The following is a 25,211-nucleotide window of genomic DNA, read 5'->3' as shown; positions in this document are numbered from 1 at the left end:
TCCTAATGTACCCACAATGTGATGGTGCAGTATACTTTCTTTTTACTGATTAAAAGAAATCATGAGTTGTGAAGGAGAAGATTACAAGAAAAACTCACTTTGCNGGAACAATTGGTTTCACGGCTCGGACTCGTGACCTATAGGCTATAGATCATGCGTAGACAATTTTACTATTGCTCCAAGTCTAGAGAAAAATGATTCTCCTAATGTACCCACAATGTGATGGTGCAGTATACTTTCTTTTTACTGATTAAAAGAAATCATGAGTTGTGAAGGACAAGATTACAAGAAAAACTCACTTTGCTTATGTTTGCTCAATGAAATTTCCTTAGAAATGAGCTATAAGCTTCATTTACTCCAATTCTGAGCAAGCATGATTTCAAATAAAGAAAAACAAACAATAATCAAGAGCAATATGGAACTAATATATTCATTTAACTCAACTTCCCTCTTTGAGAGAACAAAAAATTGAGTACTCTTGAACAGTTCCATAGTCATTTACATTATCATTTCCCGCGTACAAGAAATAAAAGACGAAGAAGATACCGAGCTAGTTACACTTATATACAAAAGAAAAAACAGAAAAGAAGAGACTCTCCAGGGGGCACTAAACAGCAGTTAGCTATTCAAAATTCCTAAAATGATATGTAGAACAAAAATGATTAGCATTATGCATATACTGATAAAGCTTTATCAATCGTTGCTTACTCTGATGCTGACGGTAGTATGGCCAAACTGTTAGCGGTCAGTCCTTGTGTAGATGATGACTCAAATTTTGGGTTAAAGCTCGTTGTGTAATGGAATTCAATTTGTAGCCGTTGATGAAGGGGTGTCGATGCCATCAATCCTTTCTTTACATCAACTTGTAACTCCCTAATAGGGATTGCTGCCAAAAAACTCTTAATGTACTCTTTACATGCCTCTTTACCACTGTAAATGATTTCAGGTACCATGTCTTCCTGCATTTTGTCAGAGCCATTGGTACAAATGACAATTTTGCCTTCATCAGCAGCTTCTTTGACATCGGATTTCTCTTTTCTATCGCTAGATGGCTTATCATCTGATTGTTGAGACTCACTAGGTAACCGCATAATTGTTGTGTCTTTGTCGAACTTGAGTATATATGCCTGGTTACAACCCTCAAAAAGCCTCTCGCCCAGTGTGTCGATGATATAGTATGCATCTTTTTCAACCTTGAGGATAAAGAAGTGATCATTCCAACTCACAATGTAAACAAAGGAGTCGCCATGACCGGGAGTTTCTTGAGCGGATTTACATATCTCGTCCCATATGTTGTCAAAAGACATGGCACCATCAAGGAAGTCAAATCCCTCCTCTTCTTCGATTCCTTCAGGATGAAAGAACCCAATGAATGATTTTTCGGAGACGACTGAGAGTGGACGCACTTTCGCCTCCAGGACTGTCTCGAGGTCAAAATGCTTATCTGGGAAACGTTCCATGTAGGTCTCTTTTTCACAAAGATCCCTCCACTGCAGTGAGCCTTCCCGGATAAGACAATCAAGTTGGGATTTGATGGGCATATCCTCGGGATTGCAGTGGAACCAATCAGCTATGACAGCAACCAAGGCTGTACAAGCGCTTTCACCAGCAGCTCGTTCACTTCGTTGATCAATCGAAGCAAAGAATATCTGAGTCTTCAGCTTCATTTGTCCATCACGGCTTATTATCTCTTTCTGCTCCCAACTACCCACAGCAAAACTGTCATCTCCAAACTCGGAGATAGAAAATCGATTTGGAGAAGCTTCCTCAGATTTGTACCACTGCAAGAATTACACACATTGCTAAGAGGACTAGTTATGACATATACATGTTCAATCATGAACATGAAAACCTCAACAATATAGACTCTTGATACAACTATACAAGTACAGAAGCTACTAAAGGAAGCTCTCAAGCTCAGTAAATCTTCAATACGACAGGCATATTGGTGTACAAGTAATAGGTAGCAGATTGATTAGATTATGAAATGAAGATAATAAATGACACTAAGCAAATTCCATTTAGATACTGGGACAATCAAACATGACAAGGAAAGCACGAAACGTACCCCTGAAGAAGATTCATCAGATGAGCAAAGCTGTCGACGATCAAAGTCTATATCATCTCCACCATCCTCTCCATAATGTTTCTTCAACAACGGCTCCCCCTTGGTTTTAGGAGATCTGAAACTCAACTTCCTCTTTCTCCAGGGGAGAATGCTGCGTTTAGAACTCTGCTCTGCAGATTGATTTCGTAGTGCTGCAGTTGTATCCTCGGGGTACTTGTGCCTTGTGTCTGAAATATGATGGCTGTAGTGGACTAAATCCTCGTCGTCGTCGCTGCTGCTTGTGTTTGAACAAAATGATCCACCAGCATGGTTTGCATAGACAAGTGTTTCATAACTGAATGACTTCTGAACACTTGTATCCTCCATTCCTTCCTCCAATTCTCCATCTTCTGAATCATCATCAAGTGAATCTGTATCCACTGGGTATACATAATTGGGATCCTCACTTCTGACTGAGTTCCTTCCATCACTGCAGCCTTCCTCTTCATGATATGCCTTCTTGTGTCCCCTAATAGATAATGCCTTGAAAAATTTAACTTTCCGCAGACCTGCTTTTAAAGAAGAACCCTCATTTCTGTCTATCACCAAAACCTTTCCAGGATTTGGAGATACTGGAGCAGACATGGTAAACTTTGGAATGTTCTCTGACGCTTCATTAGTGTTCCTCAATTCCACAAGGTTGAGTGATAGCTGTTGATAAATGTATGAACATGTCTTTAGGAAACAGTCACACACACACACACATATATATATACAAGCAGATGTGAAAGACTGATCAAATGATATATTCACATTGCTGCAGGAATACGGGAGAGCAAACAAAAAGTATGCTTTAGTTTCTCTTACACAGAGTGAAAGGCAACTCTTGAATCTGCCAATAGAGGCTTCCAAAGGAACGAATATTTCAATGCCATCTTCTTTTTCTCCAGCTAATGAAGCAAAGTCTGCAAGGTTCAATGTCGCAGCAGCAAGTACGGGTACCTTCTGATCTGGTCCTTTGCTTGTACCCTGATTCAGAAGAAGTATGAATAAGTATTGCTCACAGAGAACCACATAGAAGGGAGTATACAAACAACGAATGAACACAAAAACAAGGAGTTCATTTGAGAAATTAATGTAAAGGAATACACCCATGGATTGAGAAAAAATGCAATTATCATGTACGACGAGATAGGCTCAAAGCAGTCAAAGAAACATGCAGCTAAGGACAACGTTGAGCCTATGGAAGAACAGCAATTACATGCTTCAGTCCCAAACAAGTTGGTGGATAGGCTATAAGTATTTACTATTCCATTTAAGCTCAACTGATCATCATACCAAATAAGAGTATAAATGAAAATAAGTATAATATATATATATATAAATAAATAAATAATAACAAAAACAACAACAACAATAATAAATATAATAATAATAATAATCAATTGCTACCATTTTTAATTAATAAGAGACTGCCAATAATGTCTTTTTCCTTTCCAAAAAGTACAGTTGTATATAGTAGGTCTCACCATCAACCATATAACATCAAAATAAATGACCCCAACAGGCTCAAAAAGTGTAATCCATTAAAAGGCAATCATTACATTCCAGAAGGCTTAAAAAGCTTTTGGAATAGTATCTCCATTCTTCAAAATTTTAGAGAGCAATATAACAAAGTTAAAACTCAGTTTAAGCCATTAGCATATCGGAAAATTGTATTGTGTATATATCGGACTTTAGGCGAAATTTCTGGCTTTGCCACTGTTAAACTCACTAAGTTTACTAGTGGTATAAAACTCAGTAAAAACCATATTGATGATGGATTATATCAAGCAACTCTTTTTTAAATGTCCTTTGAACAGGCTCATACAAATGCTGCTGCAATATACTGAATCACATGATCAAATAATCAAAAACCAAGCATCAATTTAACCAATAAAGAAAACCAAATTCCTAATTTAAGGAAATTCAAGAAATTTATCATCCCGAAAAGTTGTATGGACATGATCAGGATTCACAACACAACTATCAAGAGATTGTGCGTACACAACTATCAAGAGATTGTGCGTACACAACCTTTACCCCCACCTTATGAAGTTAAAGAGGTTGTTTCCGATAGACCCTCGGCTCAAGTAAAGCAGAATCAAAAAGACAAGTGTGTAAAACAAATACAATAACCAGGAAACCATGCTAAAAACAATTGAGAAAAAGAACAAGCATCCACAACAAAATGTACGATAACAAAAACCAAAACAAATACCAGAGATCCTCTCTAACAACATATTCGCTACAACAGACAAGATCTCCTTGAAACCAATTCTCATGTTATGTTATGTTATATTATATGTTCTCTATAATAACATGTCGCTATAGCAGCCAAAAAAACATTATATCAATTCTTTTCAAGAGAAATAATTGGATTCCTTTTCACTCAACAGCCAAAAACATAAAACACCATAAGGATATATCAAAGGTAAAAAGCAATCAAGAACTCACATTGAACACAGTAAACACAACTTCCCAAGGATGAAACACACCATCTTTATAACCTGAAAAGCTACAAACACTCAAAAACTCCTCATTCCATTCAACAATCCCCTCATCTTCCTTTAAAGACTCTTCTTTTGTAAAATTCTTCTTTACACTTTTCCTAGTAAAAGAGCTCAAATTCAAAGAAATCCCCTTTGTTGATCCCTTCCACTTAATTCCAACTCTCAATCTATCAAAATCTTGGACCCCCACATGCTTTTCTGACAAAAAGCTGAAACCTTTAAGGCAATTTACAGTAATCTTGGCCTCAAACTTCTTAGATAATAGAAGTGGAGGCCACGGCATCCACTTCATCAACTTAACAACCATTTTTTTTCACTTCAAATCCCCAAAATCCTACAGACCCAAGAACAAGAAAATACCCAAAAAGATCACTTTTTGTCCTTTCAAGACTAAAAAGTGATCCAAGATTGCTATAAAGTATAAACCCAAATCAAGAAAATACAATAAAGATCACTCTTTTATGACTCTATAGGTTAAAAAAGTGATCTTTCTTGGATAATTGTGAGATTAAGAGTAGATAAAATGAGATTTAGAAGTGATTAGGTGTTGTATTAAGAGGAATTATGGAAGTTAGTTTTGAAACAAATGGCAGAGAGAGATAAAAGGGAGAGAAATTGTAGGCAGAGAGTGGCAGTGGAGAAAAAAAAAAGATCACAAGTAACGTCTCTATTTGTACTACTTAGGAGGAGAGTGCATGTAGACACTATTTTTATCATCGGGGATAAATTCGTTTAAAAAAAAATGTCTTTTTTTCGTAAATTTTTAATTTCAACTTTTGATATAACATATTTATAACAATCAATAAAAACAACAATACTCCGTGAATAGTAGTAGAGTCAGAATTTTTACCACAAACAAGTCGAAGGGGTTCAATATCTACTATATATATATTACATAAAAAATAATTTTAATCACGTATAAATAGTAATTTTCAGCTAGAAGGGTTTGAAGTACCTTTTAGACCCTTATAAGTATAGAGTTTGGGGAAGATAAAGTGTATGTGAACCTTATACTACTACGTGAAGATAGAGAAGATGTTTCCAAAAGACCATCTGCTCAAGTATAGATGTTTAGAATCGTCAAATGAAAAGATATTTTGATACATTTCACGTATCTCCAGTTTAAGATCAAAAAATTTAAAAATATTTTTTATTCATTTAAATTCATGAGTCAAAACTTAATCAAACAATGAAGGGGATATTATTTCTTTTCTTTTCTTATTTTGGTGAATTAGTTTACATTTAAAGGGTAAATGAAATCCTTCTAAAATTCAAGATTATTTTTTATTTGCTAAAAATAAGACTATTTCCTTCTAAAATTAGAAATAAATCTTTTATCTTTAATTACAAGTTTGACAATTTTTATTTTTTTAGTACAAAGCGGTTTACAAAGGTTTTTCCAACGTGAATTTGCATTGATGGAGCGTCGAGACTCAAGAGCAAACCAGTCACCATGAGTGAAACAAAAAAAAAGCATATTTTTGTGTAGCGATTCTTTTTCGTTTTTGATCTTTTCATATTTAGTTAAATTATTTTACGTCTAAGGAAAAAAAATCCAATAATACATTCAAAATTACTAAATATCTTAAAACTTAAAAGATCATATCATATTCTTCTAAAATTATGAATTGTCAATAAAATATGATTCCTTCATTTTTAGGGAACGCTTAAATTTGCATTATAAATCGAATATTAAAACGGATATCAAACATGTGACGGGAAACAAAAAAAAAGACATTAATTGTTCAATGGGACTTTTGGTTTTTATTTTATTTTATTCCATTTTGGTGAATTACTTTACATGTAAGGAAAAACAATACAAATGCGACGTACATTTAAGATTACTATAATTATAATATGTTATCTTTTTTTAAAATTATGAAATAAACCATAGTCACTATAACTTTTGTAGCACACTGGATAAACTCTCAATTGTGTAATAGTCTACAAACCATACAGAGGATGTAAATCACATTAGACAAACCTTATATGACAGGCTCGACTCAGAAGGCATTGAGGGGGATCAATCCTGGATCATCCACTCCAAACTAATTGAGTCATCCCGAAGTACATAATATGTTATCTTTCTAAACTAAGAATTGCAAATAAATTTAGTCATTCTTAGGCAACGTTGTATTTATTCCCTAAATTAAGGACCGGACACCAAGCGAAAAATAAATATTTCTCTATACGAATAAATTAATTTGGTTTCTTCAAGTTAATAAAACCAAAAATGATTTTAGAAAACAAAAGCAACTCAAAAGTTAAGTATTTCTACAAAAGTTCTTTTTTTTAAAAAAAAAAAAAAAAAACTATTCAAATCACACGATTTTTCTAACAAAATAACAAAACTAAACTTTCAAAAATAAACAAAACTAAAAAACGCAACCTAAAAAATAAAATAATGTCTGGATTCAATTAAAGTATTGATCTTATGGACGTTAACCGGTACCTAACCCTACGTATTAAATATAACAAAACATGTTTCGTATTGTCGAGGAATGTGGTAGGATGATTGAAATTCTATAATCAGATGTCTCGAATTAAAATCAAGAAGATATAAAAATTTGTAGTACTTATAACATGGTCTAGGCCTAGGGAACAAAATAACAACCCTTGATGAATTTTATGAGGCATAAATCTAAATTAGTTGAATCAGTCAATTTTGTATACCGAATAATTAAAACAAAACAAACAAAAAGTAAAGAAGAAACGTACGTATTGAATATGTTAAACAAATGTTGTCGATATTACCGGTAAGAAAAGCCAAGAATCATATATATAGTTGTACATAAAATAAGAATTTATATCCAAATTAAGATTCTTCACTATTATACATGTTTAAAATCGGCTGAACAGCTGGAATTTGTCTTTAAAGTGATGTTTAATTATTCTGATTATAGTTTTAAATGAATTTTTATGTCGTGAAATTAATGTCCCATATTGAAAGTATATTTGAATTCGGTAGTACAATGCAACATGTGCAGGTGACATTAACAAGTATTGTGATAATTGGTTGAACAATTGAAATTTGTCTTAAAAATAATGCTTAATTATTCTAGATATATAGAGTTTTGAATAAATCTCTGTGTCTTGAAATTTATGTCCCATATTGAAAGTATATTTGAATTTGGTAGTACAATGCAACATGTGCATGTGACATTAACAAGGATTGTGATAATTGATTGAACAACTGAAATTTGTCTTAAAAATGATGTTTAATTATTCTAGATATAGAGAGTTTTGGATGAATCCCCATGTCATAAAATTTATGTCTCATATCGAAGTATATTTGAATTCGATGGTACAATGTGCAACATGTGCATGTGACATCAACAAGGATTGTGATGTAATATAAGAGATCTTCTTTACTTTAACAACATTTCGATATTTGAATCTTGAAAATAAGAAGGTAAAAAAATCCGTAAAATATGATTTCACTTGAACGAATTTTATTATGTAGTATGAATCTAAATTAAAAATTATAACTTCAAGCGAGTTTACTCGACACCGAATTTTTTTAAAAAAAACATGATTTATTGACTATTCTACACAAAAAATTTGGTGGTGGGTTTGATGTCTAACAAAATATATCAATAAAACCTCTAGTTTAATTTAAGCATTATAGAGACCACAAATTTAAAGTTATGGCCTCAATGGTGGGGCTATTTATGACTAGAAAATAGATCAAATTAATATTTGAATTAACTTGCCTCCGTGGATAAGTTGATTTCTCAAATAATCGTTTAATTAATAGTTATAAAATCAAATTTCCTTAATTATCGAGATATCTTATTATTATTTTTTGGGACCGTCGATTGAAGTTGACATTAATTTTTAAAACGATCATTTATTTTTTCTTAAGTGTCTTATTTAGTCACATTTTCATTAATTTGAGCAATATGAATAGATTTGAAAAGGAAAAAAATGATTCTTCAGTTTTTTAAAACGTGAAATATTTTAAGACAAATTTAATTTACCAAAAAAGTACTCGATAATAGTTAGAATTTGAGGGAGTGTATTAGTATTTATTTATTTTGCAATAATGGTGACTTGTACATTCATAAATTTAAAATAAATAATCGAGAATCGTAATCCCTTTTATTAAGTGTTCTTAATAATTAGAAGATCTAAATGTGATTAATTGTCACTTATAACAAAAAACTAAACTTGTTCATCGTTAATCGAATCGATAGGATTCCTTTGCGCTCAATTAAAAATCTCAAATTTACATTTTGAAATTAAAGAAAATATTTTTTTTTCTTCTACCTCTTGGGTCATAAAAAAGAGAAGAAAAAAAAGTAGTATGCTGAATGGACCATTTATATTGTATAATGCAAAATATTACACTTTCCATAAGGTGCATGATCCTATTTTAATTTTTAATTCTCTTTTTCCTTCCACTCCTTTATTATTGGGTCCAAACTAAAAAAAAAAGAAACGAAAAAGTGACAATATAATTATTGGATTATCAATGACAAGGCAAATAAAATGTGAAAAACTTGCCAAGAAATTCTCTTTTGAGTATGTGGACATTAATTTATAGCAGCATTAAGTGGACAACAAGTACTTACTTTAGTATTCAATTTTATTCGAAACAACGACATATCCCGTATAATTTCATGAGTAGAATTTAGGGAGAGTAAAGTGTACGTAGAATTTATTCTTGATATGAAAAATAAAAACGTTATTTTCAGTATAAAATAGTTAAAGCGGTTCGAAAAGAAATGTCGGCAGTGGAGGAGTCATGACAAAATATTAAATACTAATCGATTTTATAAGATACTATTTTAAAAAACTATATATTTTGATATTATTTGTTGTTTCTTGTACTTCGACTATCATATTATTTGGTTGTAGTTACTGCCTAGTTATTAATTGTCATTTTTGTTACTATCTACTATGTCTTGTACTCTTTTTTTTTGAACTATTTTGGACTATTTTTTCTTTTAAGATGAGAATTTATCGTAAACAATCTTGCTATCTTTGAGTTAAGGTCTGAGTATTTATCTTTTTCAGACCTCATTTTGCGAGAAGATACTGAGCATGTTATTGTTATACTATATTTTTAATCAATTTATTTCTAAAAGAATAATACTATGTTTTTATAATGATAAACATACTAAAATAAATTATGCTTGAATACTAATTAAGGTATTTAAATAAATTAATAGTTCCAATTTCCAAATGTGTGCATTGCATTTTATCTTTTTTGGACATCGGAGACAAAAATTATAAATATTTTTTTAATCTATTAATATAATTTTGATTAAAAAAGTTATTTAATACTTATTATTAGTAGAGATAATAAATATACGATAAAATTAATCAGGATGCGCGTAAAATATTCCAAACATCATGATTCTAAAAATATTATCTTTTTGGAATACACAAAATATGTGGCATTCCAACTTATCCAAATTCACGAATGCAGCTGTATATATATCTTCTCCAGCACAGACACAGCTTTGAATCTATCAACTTTCACATTTATTATTATTTGGCTAATTAAAAAAATATTTTTTATTATAATTTTTAATAATATTTAATATTTTAAATTATTAACTTTTATAATTTATGATACTAATTTTGAATTTTAAATTTTATTTTAAAAAATTGAAGCTTGTATATTCGAATTCATATCGATCATTAATTTAATTTGATAATTATCTTTCTCGTCAAGTTGAATAATAAATTAAAATAAATAGCATATTATTAAATACATGTTAATTTCTGCACTTTATTTATCCTTCAACCAAGATATCTGAAGTAGAAGAATAATATTCTTGAATAATATTTTATCTAATTTAATTAAATTTATATGATAATATATTTATTATTTTTTCCATTTGTTTCTGAAATGTTATTTCAATTATGTTTGAGAAACGTATTTGTGCTTAACAAATTTGATGATTTTTTTTTTTAAAAAAAAACGAAAATAAAAACAAAAAGCAGCCGCCTTTAAGAAAAAGAATTTATAAGAAACCAAGAAAATATTATATAATCGACTATTTATTTTTATCCACACACGTGAGTTCTACAAAAACACCTTTTTCTAGGGATATGGATTATTCGAATTAAATATATATATATATATAAAAATTATAGTTGTTTAATAGAAAGTATTAGAGAAAATAATATGTATGTATTAATTTTAATATATTAAAAAATTATGTTGGTTATAATTTTTTAGTAATTTTTATTTTTATAAATAGTAAATCATGATATTAATAATATGATATATTATTCTTACTTGAATCCTTCGTACTCAATATTATTTTTGTTTTAATATTAATATATTTTATTTATTTAATACAACAAACTAGATAGTCTATAAAATTATGTCTCGAAAACTAATTATCACAATGTACCTAATTTTATAATTATTAATCTCAGTATAATTATGATATCATATTCAATACATCCTATTAAACGACCCTTGTGAATTTTAAATTCTAGAATACTAACTAGGTTCTTCGTTTCCATTTTGCACATATTTAATAAATTTTTAATATGGATTTGTATCGAGAATTTAGGTGTTGTTTGATATTTAACTAGAGTTTGAGTATTAGTAAGATATAAGATTAGTTATGTGGAAATTTATTTATTATTTTACGTAAGAGATTAGTTATATAGGATTATTTAGTTACTTATGTATTAGTTATTTCATCTTTTGTGTGCATAAAATTATACATAAATTCTCCCATAACTTATATGTATATTAGGTATAAGGTTTCTAAATTACAAAATATCAAAACATTAAATTAATTTTATACATAATCCTAATCAATTATCAAATATAATATTACTTATACAGAATCTAATACATATATAATATTTATCCTAACCAGCTACCAAATGACCCTTGAGTATTATCGTTAGTTCGGCATTTCTATTTTTCTACTACTTTTCAAATGATGACTAAAAACTCACGATACACCCAAAAATTAATAATCTCAACTCACTTAATTAACCATCCCAAAGAAAACAAAAAAACATGATATCATAGGATTAAAATTTATATAAAGTTGAGGTTGTTAGAATGGAGCATTTACAGGGCCACTTTTATTTTCTCCACCACATTTTTTTTTTGTAATTTGTAAACATTCCAATGTTATCAACCATGCTTTTTAAATGTTAAATGGTTGGTATAATCTTTATTTATTAATTTATTCGTTGACTAAGTAATCATCATTATTTTTAAAATTTGAATGGTCGAACTTTATCTTAAAATTAAGTGGTAGCTTAGTAGTAAGTAGTAACCATTTTTATATAAATAATATAGTTATCTAATTTAAAGAAGATAAAATATACGCAAATTTTATATCTACCTTAAAAAGATAATATAATTACCACACCAATTAAAGGATGAAGTGGTTTAATTTTTCCAAAATTCATCTCTATTTCTCATGATGCGAATTCAACTCTAACTAAAGGTGAAAAAATTATATCCAATATACTATGTGTGTTATTTCACATTAATTAAGCAACCATTGACAATAATAAGTAGAAAAGACAAACAAATTTCATCAAGAATTCCTATAGATATGGTGTGACAACACTAGAAAGTTATGCCAAAAAATAATAAGATTCTTTTATTAATTATCAGAGATTTTGTGTTTGAATATTAAAAATGGAAAAGGGTCAAAAATACCTTTGAACTATTCGAAAAGGCTCAAATATACCCCTCATTCACCTATTAGGTTAAAAATACCCCTCAGTTCACCTTTTTGATCCATTTTTACCCTTAAAACTAACACCCTTTTATTTTTTAATTAATTTTATTAATGTTTGTTATGTGGCATCTTCCTATTGGATGAAATTAAATTCCGACCCATTAGTTTTTCCTTGATCCGCCCCGACCCATATCTATAGCTCCATGACCCAAACGACCCTTTAAAAAAAACATCTCTCTTTCTCACTAAAGCTATTTCAGAACCACCCATCTACTACAAGAAGAAGCATCCTTTACTTTTTGAGTTGGAATTTAGTTTTATTCAATCTAATGGGTTGGAATTTAGTTTTATTCAATCTAATGGGTTGGAATTTAGTTTTATTCAATAGGAAGATGCCACGTAATAAAAATAATTAAAAAATAAAAGGATGTTAATTTTAAGGGTAAAAATGGACCAAAAAGGTGAACTGAGGGGTATTTTTAACCCAATAGGTGAATGATTGGTATATTTGAATCTTTTCGAATAGTTCAACGATATTTTTGGCTCTTTTCCGTATTAAAAAAGAAAACAATTTTGATAAGAAGTGTTTCTTTTTTAATGAGCCTTACGTAATTTAAACCTAAATTACTCAATATCCCAAAACAAACACCACATATCAAATACGAAATAAAGAAAAAGATTGGTGTGACATATTGTAAATGTTCTTTACTTAAAAAAAATTGACTTAGTATTAATATTGGACCAAGTTTTTAGGGAAATATATATATTAAAGAATTAACATGAAAATAGATTAATGTGGGATAAAATTGATTATTAAATGTTTTATATATCATTTTTCGGGTGGTGATGATACATTTATTTTCTGCCACATATTTTCTCTTGTAAAAATAAAAATTCCATCACCATCTATGCCTTTTAAATGTTAAATGGTTGGTATATACAATCTTTAATTTTTTTATTCATATACTTACTTATTTATTCCTTGACTAAGTAATCATCATAATTTTTAAATTTACAAGTCCTTGTCAAGTGCGTAACTTTTCCTTGCTATCTCTATTTGCTTTGGTGGAGGGGTTGGTGTTGGAGATTGACTTATCCTAATTGTAATGATGTGATGCGTGCGTCTAGTCATTTAATTTTATTATCGTTTAAGTGTTTATTTGTATATATTTAAAATTGAAGGGTATAGTCAGTTGAAGTCAAGTTAAAGAATACGTTTATATATTATGTCTTGTTTTTATGTATATATATAGTAGATGTAGATGTTGAATCTCTTTGACTTCTTAGAGCTCGTTTGGATTGACTTAGAAGTTGGTCAAACCTACTTTTAAATCAGTTTTTGACTTTTGGAAGCGTTTGACAAATATAAAAAATAATTTAAAATAAGTTACGAAGTGTTTGACGAGGTAAAAAATGGCTTAACATAAGTTAGAAACCAAAAGTAGGTCTCCCCCTACTTTTTATTTTTTGACTTAAAAGTCATTTCAGTTTGACTTTTTATTTTTGACTCAAAAGTTACTTTTTTTAAGTCAATTCAAACAGGCTCTTGGTCGATCAAAGAAAAGATTTTTAATTCAAGTCCTTTTAATAATTACTTTTTTTTTTGTCTCAGACTTTCAATTTATGTGATATATTTTTCTTTTTAGTCAGTTTTTTTTAATAAAAAAAATGACACGTTTTTATATTTAGTAACTATTTAACTGTAAAATGTCAATCTTACCCTTAATGAGATAATTCACACGAATATCTATGACTTGTGTTAAACCTCAAATTTCAAAAGTACTTTTTTTCCCCTTAAAATCAAATAATATCACATAAATTAAGACAAATAGAGTCTGTAGTTTAATTAATCTTGGCATGAACCACAAGAGTCACAAAAAAGGTCATCCGAAATTCACTAGTTTAACTAATCTTAATTTATGTCGAATTGGACCCGCAGGGAAGGTAAAGCACCAACTCCAAGGGGCTTATACACACTTTTATTGATCAAACTCAAAATTTTTAAGTAAAATATAAGGAATTTCAACCATTTCATCGTAATCGTAAATAATATTCATAAACCTTTCTTGTAAAACTACTTTTAGTTCATTTGTTGGCCCTAACAACCCTAAGTCAATAGCACATGGGACATCATAATGGCCCTATTTGACTGTTCTTATTCAATAAATATAGTAGAGCTTGCTAGACACACAACATGCTAATATCATTTGCCTCTTCTCTCTTTCCAGATGAATTCAGAATTTAAAATTACATCGATAATTATTTGATTCACAATTACATATTTTTAAATAATTAATGGATTTTCCAATTATAAATTTGAGTAAAAATTATTATTAAGTTCACGTAAAATCTGTAACCAACCTTCTAGATCCGTCCTAACCTTGCTTACTTCTTATTTAGGGGTTTGGGTGGGAGTTGTTTTCAAAGAAAATGATTATATTTAGGAGTTGGAATATTGAAGCATGGGAACTTCACTCATTGCACATTGCTTGCTCCCCCACTGTTTTATTGGATTTGAAACTTGTAATTTTAGACACATATTGTATGGTTCACTTCACACCATATATTTACTACACTCTCCGTTTCAATTTATTTGTCTGGTTTTGACTTAATACGAAGTTTAAGGAGTAAATACCTGTGGTGTAAAATATAGCAGATCAAATACACACCTGCAGTAGCTCAGTGTTACTATCCTTGATCACAAATATACAATTAATCGCGATCTAAAATAAGCAACTTAGAGAAAAGAATCGAGTTGTACTAGCTCATCGATACATATTATACTTCAACATTCTATAGGTGCAAAGTTGAAACGTCGCGTAATTATGTGACACAAGTTTCTTGCTATGCAACATATTGACAGTATCAATAAACACTAGTACTGCAGAAGCAAATGTTGAGAAAATTTTGTAAAACTGGGAAAAATGTTACTGATGTGCATTGAAAAAGCAAGGTTGTTGCTTTGGCAAGCACTAGTTTCTACTATACAACAAAACTAAAGGAGGGGGATGAAAGGCAAAGGCTCTCTAAAGTTTTAGAGCGTCTCTAAATCCGGTGCTGAAACTGTGTTCTAGACCTTTCTTGCCACCACCACTCGCTGGATGTCCCTTTTGCATCATCGCGACAAACTCATTGTAATCAATGCGCCCATCCTGAAAAAAAATTAGAAGAAAACTCAAATTTTTACCATGAATGAAAATTACACACTAAAGAAGTTCGTCTTTGCTCGTATAAGCATCATCATTTTATGGTAACATCATACAAAGAAGTCATTACTGCATATCCTTCAAACTAAAGTGATGATTTCGATTAAGTCATTCACAAATGCCAACAAATACCATACTGCCTTTTGAACATTTTTAGTAAGTAGCTAAGGAAGTAGTAGAATGAACTATGAATTTTTCTGGCGAAGAAACAAAGAAGAGTTAGATTCTTGATATGAACTAGCCGAACTTTAGAAAAGGACATGTCCTTTTAATTCCGATTAAAGATCATTCTCAGAGTTAAAACTGGCAGATCATGTATGCCATTTCATATTAAAATCAAGGAGAGCAAAAGTAGAACTTACATTGTCCTGATCAGCATCTCTGATCATATCTTCCAGATGGACGTCACCGATGCCAAATTCCTCACAAGCTTGTTGAAGCTCATCTGCGGTGATGTAGCCACTTCCATCTTTATCAAAGTAAGAGAAAGCAGCAAATAGATGATCTTCTCTTTCAATTTTATTGAAATGTAATGTTGCAGCGATAAATTCCCCATAGTCAATTGTGCCGCTGTTATCAACATCTGCCTGCAATTTCAGACAAAACGAGGAGTTACATGAGGTCACTATCATTTGGTTGAGCATGAGATGTAAGAATGTCATGAGGCTAAATGAATCTTAAGATTTAAGATTATACAATTAGAAACCAACACAGAGAAAAGAGGATATTCAAAGGCCAAATCGTTCTGTCTTACTTCTTGCCCACATCGACTAGATCAAATGTAAGCTCACGAGCACAATTTTTATTTCCAATTGACTAATATTAGCTTCACACAATCTCCTTCACCTTTTAGCAATCAAACTCCCAAATATATCCGTCAGGTGAAATTCACTAATTGAGGCTAGTTGTTATTGTAATTCTCAACAATCTATCCAACTACTACATATACACAAATAATTTCCTTGGACCAAAAATATAAGTAGGAAACAAGGGAATTTTTAAGTTTCTATGTGGGTCTTCCGTTTAAAATGGTGACAATATATTTCATCAGCATTAAGGAAATATTGGATACCATATTTTTACAATTCCTCTTAGCAAAAACATAAGAAATACAGTTTTTCACGTGTTCATTTTGTTACTTCCTTTGGGTAAAGAAGAGGTTGAGTAAGTAATTAACTAATTATTTTCATTATCATTATGACATAGGCATACATCTTTGTTATTTGTCTCCGGTGTACACATTTTCTTCACATGATACAAATGGCATTGAGAAATTAGCAGTGATCTTTCGTGAGGAACGTTTGGAGGAACACATGAAACTAATATTGTAGGATCTAAAACACTTCCTCCCATTTTTGCTGTCCCCCAAACACATAAATCATGTTTCTTCGCTCTTATTGCGCGATCAAAATCTTATTTAAGTTGGGATATTGATTAGCTTATTTAGATTTAGATGATTCTACCCATGAAGGTTCTTGAAATAAGATCACTTACTGCTTGCATAAGATCATAGATCTCAGATTCCTTGAGATTAGCGCCTACTCTTTTTAAACCAACTTTGAGCTCCTCAAAAGTTATTTGACCACTATTGTCTGTATCAATCATCTTGAACATTTCTTTCAGACCGGCAATTTCTTCTTCAGACAGGCTTTCAGCAATGACCTGCAAGAGATGTGTGACTCACAATATTTAGCAGACTAGTTTCAATCCATAGTTTGTATGATTCTTGGACGTGTTTGTGAATCTACAGACTCACTCTCAAAGCCATCTTCTTGAGCTTGTTCATTGCAGAAAATTGTTTCATTCGACTTAGAACTGCAGAATCCAGAGGCTTATCTGGAGCCACACCATCAACTTGAACCCAACGATGGCCTACGGAGGTATCAAAATCACTCAGTAAATTTTATCCAAATTCTTATCTTGAGGAAAATTTGTGCAATAGGAAGGATTAAATTCATTTCATAGGATTCTAGGCAATACAAAATATTAACCACAAGGCTAGAGTTTTAACTTTCTCCATTACATTAGCACTATTACATGATCAATTATGAAATAGAACATATCATAGTAGGAGATTATTGAGTATTCAGTATTGGAACAAAACATGAGAAATTAGAGCACAGTGATGTACTCCCTTTGTTTCCATTTGTTATCTGCTTTGACTTAGCACAAAGTTTAAGCAAGTAGAGAAGACTTCTGAATCTTGTGGTCTTAAACATGCCATTAAAAAGTTAGAATTGAAGTGTTGCTATAAAGGGAAAGAATCATTCTTTTTCAAAGAGACTAAAAAGGAAAGTAAGACAAACAAGTAGAAACGGCGGGAATAGTATTCATATAACCAACCCCAGATAGTTTGGGTCCTTGTCGCAATTTTGGCTGGGGGAGGAGAAAATCTGAATCCTGATCACTCAGCCTATAAGAAGCTTTATAGTTAGCATATGTGAATAACCCATGTAGAAATTTGAAACCATTTCCCACTACTAAAATTTAACCCACCATCATTTAAACAGGTAGACTTGTTAAACTCAAATATCAGATAAGACATTCTGTCAAGAATACTTACACAAGACTTCATGAGCAGTTAAACGTTTTCTGGGATCTCGAACAAGCATTCCCCTGACTAAGTCTTTTGCATCTTCTGAAATACTAGGCCATGGATCTGATGAGAAGTCAAGATCTCCATGCAGGACTTGTTCAAATATTCCTTGCTCATTTTCTGTATGATAGTATATATTAGTAAAGAGAAATCATAGAAAAAGATAAGACATCATTGGAAGAGCAGCATTTGGTTTCCATAAACCTTTTCCATTTTCCTTTTTCACTATACTTCCCTTGCTAACAAAACTGGTATAGTTTATGAAAATAGATCATATTTTGAATATGCACTTATTCTTTTTCTTTGAAACGTGTGCTTATAAAGGAAGTTCCCGATTTTCAGGTGATTGCCCTCAACGCCAACACAAAGGCAGCATAGACTATGGAAATTTCAGCTGATCTTTTGTAAACTGCCCTTAAATAGTAAGCAACAGTTGGAACAAAACTACTCCCTCCGTTCATTTTTACATGTCTACTATATTAAAAATAAATGTTCATTTTTTTTTATTTAGTTTAAAAAATTAAGAGATGATTTATCACTTGGTTCTTTTATCCTTGTTATTAACTATAGTTATTTCTCAATGCATTTTACAAAATATTAAATTTATTATATTCAAAGAGTAATACAATAAATTCAGCATTCTATTTATTGCTCCTTGAGGGGTGTGTCAAGTCAATACTACATGAGTAAAAATGGACAAAATGAGTATTAAATTTAGATTCTTTTGACTATTTTAGTCTATTTCATCCATTTTGGAAAATTACGATACATTATGTGTCAGGTGTGAGAACAAAATATTGAGAAGCTACATTCAAGGTGTAGGGATACTCATAATTCAGTTAGGACATAGGCCTTTTGGGGAAATATAATACAGTTTTAGAATTATCATTGGATTGGCATAGCCTGATAGTTGGTATTAGAATCAATGGTTCGACGAGATGAGTATGGAGATGACTCTGTGATGGCGTGGGACTCAGTTTACTACCTTTATCACGCCAAAGGTAGCTTGGAGAAGCAGGCGCACAATAAGAAGCTAGCTTTGGGCTCCAGTGGCCATAAATCCTCGGTCATGCGGGGTGGCACACAGTGTAACTTGAAAATTGACTCGTGGATTGTGGTGATGGGATTCATGGTACTTAATTAAAGGAGGAGATCCTGGATTGTAGTGATGGACCGTGTGAAACTTAGTTCAAGGGGGAAACTGTTGGGTGTACGATCAAAGTCCATTGGAAGGTGAAAAGATTGAGAAGCTACATATAAGGTGTAGGGATAGTCTTAATAGGGTGAGATTTTTTGGGAAAAATCGAGTAGGTTTGGCCCAAAGCAGACTATATCACACTGAGTTGAAAATATTATTTGCCCAACACTATGCATGAAGGGAATCTTGTGATAGGATCCTATCGACTAAATGGTAATATGATTATGATAGCGCTAGCACCACGATTTAATGTCCCAGGATATGGAGTATTCAACCCAGGAGTTCTTAAATCCTTCTCCTTGTCCCGGAGAAAATTTCCCTCGAGCTTTGAGAATATCATATCATCTTTTTTCGGCTAAAATAACACAACCCGTATTTTCCTCTAGGATATTAATGGAAATGTAAAATTTGCAGAAGTGAACATATCAAATTGCAGAATAAAGAAAAGAAAACAAGTATCTTCAAATCTCACCAGCCCAAAAAGGAGGCACTCCACTTAATAAGATGTACACAATCACACCAGCACTCCAAACATCAGCTTCAGGACCATACCGTTTTTTGAGAACTTCCGGTGCAACATAATAAGGACTACCAACAACATCAGTAAATCTCTCACCTGAAAAAGGAAACATCAATAAATAGGCTGTTTCGGGAGACCAAACATAGCAACTAATGAACAACATAGCATAGAGGAGAAAGATTCAAATTGCATCAGTGGTTACACCAGAGGTTAATCAAGAGAAAAAGAAAAGGTAGCTCGGTGCACTAAGCTCCCGCTATGAGCGGGGTCCAAGGAATGGCCAGAATAGAAGGGTCTATTCAGTGGCGAATCTAGAGCCCAAAAAAAGGGCATCCACACCCGTGGTCTTTTCGTAAAACTAGATATTTTATATGTATATTTTTTAAGATTTTGTATAATATTATATTCTTGCACCCGTACTACAAGAAGTCTAAATGGTCCACATGGTTAAATGTTGAGCTTTTGACCTTGAGGATGAAGGATCAATTCTCACTTCAATACATTCTACTTGGTGCACCCATGTTCGAAAAATCCTAGATTCGCCTCTGGGTCTATTGTATGCAATCATACCCTGCATTTCTGCAAGAGGCTATTTCCGCAGTTCGAACTTGTGACCTCCTAGTCATTATGCCAAGGCTCCCCCCTTCTATAGGTTTGTCAAGAGAGTTCAATACAATATGAATGCCAGTGAATTAGAACAAAGTGCATCTAAATCAAGATACAGTCTTGGACAAAATCCAATAGAATCTGCATTGTGAACGCCGAGAACTAACACAAAAAATTCAAGAATAGTACACGTCAATTCTTATTGATCATCTTTTCTATATTATAAATTACATGCCCATTGAACTCATTAATCAAGACGGTATCTTAAAGTAGCTTCCACAAAGTAACTACAAACTAATCAAATTAAGTACCTGGTTTGAAGAAAACTGACAATCCAAAATCAATAGTTTTGAGAAGTGAATCCTCCTTCTGATCAACAAAAAGGAAATTTTCAGGCTTAAGATCACGATGCATGACGCTCAGCGAATGACAAGCTTCAACAACTCCAAAAATAGTCCTTGTGAGCTCAGCTGCTTTTCTTTCTGTATAATGCCCCCGCTGAATAATCCTATCGAAAAGCTCACCTCCAGCACACCGTTCCATAACTACATGAACAGCTACCGCATCCTCATAAGCCCCTTTTATCGATATAACATTCGGATGCCCTGCTAAGTGATGCATTATCTGAATTTCCCTTCTAACATCTTCAACATCATCATCTGTCAACAACTTCCTCTTAGCAATCGATTTACAAGCATACTCTTTCCCTGTCCCTTTTTCGACACATTTAAATGTAGTCCCAAATTGTCCTTGTCCTAATTTCTTACCTATACTGAAAAACTCTTTTAAGTTGCCTGTTTTCTTCTGTAACACAGAATCAGTCTTAAGTCCTGCACTACCTACCCTCTTCATCTCTACCGCCTTCTTAGGCTTTACCGGTTCCTCTTCCTTCTTCACTGGTTCCACTTCCTTCTGTTCAGACTTAGGCATTGTCATCTGTTCAGGTGCCCTATTTTGAACTACCACATCAGGGTCTTTCCCAGATTCTGCTGTTCCACCCCTACTACTCCCACCATTAGTGGTGGAAGCAGTGTCATCCGGCACCCGAGACGGCCACATTGCAGCTGAAACAGACTGCAAGAACCTATTTCTAGAAATACTAGGTCCAACACAAGTGTTCCCCATTTGATACTAATTCCAAAATTCAATCTTTCAGTTCCCCAATAGTTTAATATCTTACAATTACAAACATAGCTCTATAATGGCCACTCAAAATCAACAAGATCTTGATTATTTCAATCAAATGATCAAGAAAAAGTCAAACCCTCTTCTATCAAACACAACACTCGTCAAAAAAGTACTAAAATCAAGAACTTGTTCAACTTCAAGTATAGCAAATCAAGAAACAAGATGAACCCAAAATCTTATCTAAGTAAGAACACAAGTTCATGTAATCAGCAAAATAACTATGCAACCATGGATAAAAGATTGAATAAGCAATCCAAGTAGATAAATAAATCAAAAAAAAAGACAAAGCAAAAGCCAAATAATCCCAAGAAAGAGAAAAAGTTTTGATCTTTGGATAAATATTCAGAGATTTTTGTTATTACATTTGAGAAGGTCAAAGAACAGCTTAGTGACCAAGGTAGGAAAAAAAGTTGAGATCTTTTTCAGCATAACAAATGAGAATTGGTCTGTAAGGGTTTATATTATTTAATAATAAATTTTAAAAAATCTAGTATGCATATATATATATATTATTTTTTATTTTTTATGTTCCGTCCTATATTCGATATCCACATTGGAGTTTGAATAAATCCAAATTCGTGCCGAAAAGCCACATTAAGGATAAAGCGCTCCAGGTGACTCCGTACTCAAGGGACTCGAACCGAAACCTTTGGTTAGGGATGAATGATACTATCACTGTCCACTTTTATTTGTCATGTTGTGCTTTTCGAAAGTCAATTTGACTAATTTTCAAAGTTAAATTAGATTACATTAATAATTTGATATTTTAAACAAAAAATTTAGATATTCAAAAACTATATGAAAAGTACTATTATAAATTGTCATTTTTCGCATATTAATATGAAGAAAAAATACATCGTAACATATTAGTCAAATTTCTTATAGTTTAACTCTAAAATGGAAATAATGACAATTAAAAATGGACGGAGAGTATATATTTATTACAAGCTTTTCCATAAATATGGCTAGTTGCCATATAATGATAAATTAGAACAGACCCACAAGATTAACGCGTTTTGGTTGGATATTCCAAGAGGCCTAAGTTTTTTTCCATAGGATTTATTGTGTCAACGTTGGTTGGTTTGGCCAAAATTTACTTTAATTCTACTCTTACTTTATTTGTCACACATAGTATTATAGTGTGCCATGGATGAAATAAAGGTTTGTGTGATAATAAGATATCACCTTATTTAAATTTAAAGATAAGTTTTACAGAGTGATTGATTAGACTGTCCTTGTTATATGGGTGAGTGTTGGTCAGTCAAGCACTCACATGCTCAAAAGATGCATGTTGCGGAGGAATGTTGAGATGGATGTCTGGGCATACTAGGAGAGACATGATTAGGAATGAGGCTATTCGGGAGAAGGTGAAAGTGACCTTTGTTGTGGACAAAAGGGAAGCGAGACTGGGATGGTTTGGGCATGTGAAGATGAGGTGCCAGAGGTTGGTTGTAGGGGGTACGCATGAAGAAGGGTAGAGGTACACCGAAAAAGTATTGGGGAGAGGTGATTAAATAAGACATGACACAACTTCATATAATTGAGGACATGACTCTAGATAGAAAGGAGTAGAGGTCGCGTATTAGGGTAGAAGGTTAGTAGGATTAGAGTGTTGTTTTGCCTTGCTTTTGTTATATATATATATGTATGGTATTGTGTTTCAATTATCACGTTATTTTGTTGTTAGTATTGTTTCTGTCTTGTAGGCTATAATGTTGCTTTTCGTATTAACCGTTATGCTTTCTTTATTATTTTCTTCTTTTATTTGGGTTTGATGCACTTGAACCGAGAGTCTTTCGGGAACAACTTCTCTATTTCCACAAGATAGTGATAAGGTCTCCGTACACTCTATCTACACACCCCACTTAGTGAAATCTCATTGGGCGTTATTGTTATTATTGTTGCCTTTTCCCAATTTAATGAAAAGGGTTATTAGTAAGTTAATTTCTCATATGGTCACTCAATTAATAGTTACTATCTTAGGAGGAGGTCAATTGACTTCCTCGAACAAAGACAACTCTTTATCCTACATAACCTTATGTTATTTAAAAAGACATATTATGAAGAAACAATGAAAGTGGATAAGAATAATCTCCTTTCTTAGAACATTTGATATCTAGAACTAGTTGATTAATTCATATTTGTGTTCGTAACACTTATTTAAGGGGGAAATACTCTCTATCACAAATTTCTCCTTTATCAAAATTTGAAGTCAATACTCTAATTAATGGAATGATATCCAAAATTGGAGTGAAGTCTATTATATTATCTTAGTTTGGAGTGAGATTGTGAAAATTAATACGCAATTATCTTATCTCATTACTATAATTTTATGTTGTTGAAAAAACGAGAAAAATATCTTTAAAAAAATTAGGAGTGAGTTAAGACTTAAGAGTAACAAGATCTCTTTTGTTTGACCATCAGATATTTTGAATTTTGAATTTGATTTATTCAAGATTCACGTTGTATAAATTTATTTAATTGAAAGCACTTCCTATCACATATTTTTTCATTTCATGAGTCGTGGTTGAGATTCCGCTTAAAAGCAAAACCACTATTTAGCTACGGATTTGACATAACCTATTAACATTGGTTTAAACTTTCTATTTTTATTTAAAAAATTCATTCAAATGTGTATAAATATATACAAAACTAGTGAGCCAAGAAAATATGCTCAAAACACATGAACTAAAAAGGATTACAATCTTTCAAAAGCAATCTCGTTTAAGTCTGTTAGGAGAGTGAACTTCATCTTCTTGAACGCATTTCCCTAAATTATTTGATCTTCATTACATTTGTATTCTTCTTTTGCTAGGAAATCAACACATTGATTCGCCTCTCCATATATGTTTGATAGAAGTTTTGCTGATATTCAATAAATATCTACAGTATTCAATAATAGCCCTAAGAGGATGATATTGTATTTTCTTATTCTTAATCAGCTTGATAGCACGTAGACAATCAATTTCCGCCTCTACTTGGTTTAACTATAGTTAGCCCTTTTACGTTCCAATAATTTTGCAATAAAGTTTATCGTGGATTTCACCTTACCTGAATCACTTTTCGTGATTACCTTTAAAAATTCCTCCAAAAACAATATTTTCACACTATGTTTTGTCACTACCATCAATGTTCTACTTTATTAATACTATTTTTTCTTTTTCCTAATTGTGTCATTAGAGTTGAAATTAAATAATTGAAAAAATAGTGTAGTGTGGGCCTACGCAAAATCCACAATTGTTGCCGGCAAATACGCAGAAATATCAATACACAAAATGCAATTTATGTATCAGTATTTAATAAACAAAATAATTTAAAATTATAAAAGTGCAAAATAAAATAAAAAATATGTATCATTTTATCATAATTAAATAATACACCATTAGTGAAAACCTCATCTACTTGAAAATTACATGATCAAAATTATTTATTTATTTTTATATATTAAATCTCGTTAGTTAAACTTTTGACTCCACTATGATGCATGAGCTCCTTCACCATGATTTTCCAACCTACTTTCATAAATAATAACGTAGAGAAATTGGTTTACTAAGACGGCAAGTAATTATTTTTCCTTGTCATGTTTATTGGTGCTCCTATAAAAAATAAAATAAAATAATTC

At 31.7% G+C, this 25,211-nt stretch overlaps 2 protein-coding genes across 2 annotated transcripts; both read right to left on the bottom strand.

Annotated features, from left to right (window-relative positions):
• Nucleotides 1–404: 404 nt before the first annotated feature.
• Nucleotides 405–5,242, bottom strand: LOC125855280 (uncharacterized). Its single transcript, XM_049534990.1, has 4 exons — nucleotides 4,544–5,242; nucleotides 2,915–3,076; nucleotides 2,069–2,758; nucleotides 405–1,781 (listed from the first exon to the last, which is right to left on the bottom strand). The coding sequence occupies exons 1-4, from the start codon at nucleotides 4,904–4,906 to the stop codon at nucleotides 705–707; spliced, it is 2,292 nt and encodes a 763-aa protein (XP_049390947.1). The 5' UTR covers nucleotides 4,907–5,242; the 3' UTR covers nucleotides 405–704.
• Nucleotides 5,243–15,187: 9,945 nt separating this feature from the next.
• LOC125854908 (calcium-dependent protein kinase 1-like) lies at nucleotides 15,188–22,022 on the bottom strand. The gene is made up of 7 exons (XM_049534508.1): nucleotides 20,713–22,022; nucleotides 19,748–19,891; nucleotides 18,045–18,197; nucleotides 17,238–17,353; nucleotides 16,976–17,143; nucleotides 15,844–16,068; nucleotides 15,188–15,427 (listed from the first exon to the last, which is right to left on the bottom strand). The coding sequence occupies exons 1-7, from the start codon at nucleotides 21,524–21,526 to the stop codon at nucleotides 15,302–15,304; spliced, it is 1,746 nt and encodes a 581-aa protein (XP_049390465.1). The 5' UTR covers nucleotides 21,527–22,022; the 3' UTR covers nucleotides 15,188–15,301.
• Nucleotides 22,023–25,211: the final 3,189 nt, after the last annotated feature.

Source organism: Solanum stenotomum, chromosome 2, assembly GCF_019186545.1.
Source record: "Solanum stenotomum isolate F172 chromosome 2, ASM1918654v1, whole genome shotgun sequence".
Lineage (NCBI taxonomy): Eukaryota > Viridiplantae > Streptophyta > Magnoliopsida > Solanales > Solanaceae > Solanum > Solanum stenotomum.
This window is presented reverse-complemented; position numbering and strand designations above follow the sequence as displayed.

Bases quoted from the DNA above. Each gene is read 5' to 3' on its own strand.
- LOC125855280 (XM_049534990.1), bottom strand. From the start codon at position 4,906: ATGGTTGTTAAGTTGATGAAGTGGATGCCGTGGCCTCCACTTCTATTA. The intron at 2,759-2,914 runs GTAAGAGAAACT...ATTTATCAACAG, and splicing joins AGAGTTGCCTTTCACTCTGT to CTATCACTCAACCTTGTGGA. The intron at 1,782-2,068 runs GTACGTTTCGTG...TAATTCTTGCAG, and splicing joins CTGATGAATCTTCTTCAGGG to TGGTACAAATCTGAGGAAGC.
- LOC125854908 (XM_049534508.1), bottom strand. From the start codon at position 21,526: ATGGGGAACACTTGTGTTGGACCTAGTATTTCTAGAAATAGGTTCTTG. The intron at 18,198-19,747 runs GTGAGATTTGAA...ACTATCATACAG, and splicing joins AGTGCCTCCTTTTTGGGCTG to AAAATGAGCAAGGAATATTT. The intron at 15,428-15,843 runs GTAAGTTCTACT...ATTTTTTTTCAG, and splicing joins GAGATGCTGATCAGGACAAT to GATGGGCGCATTGATTACAA.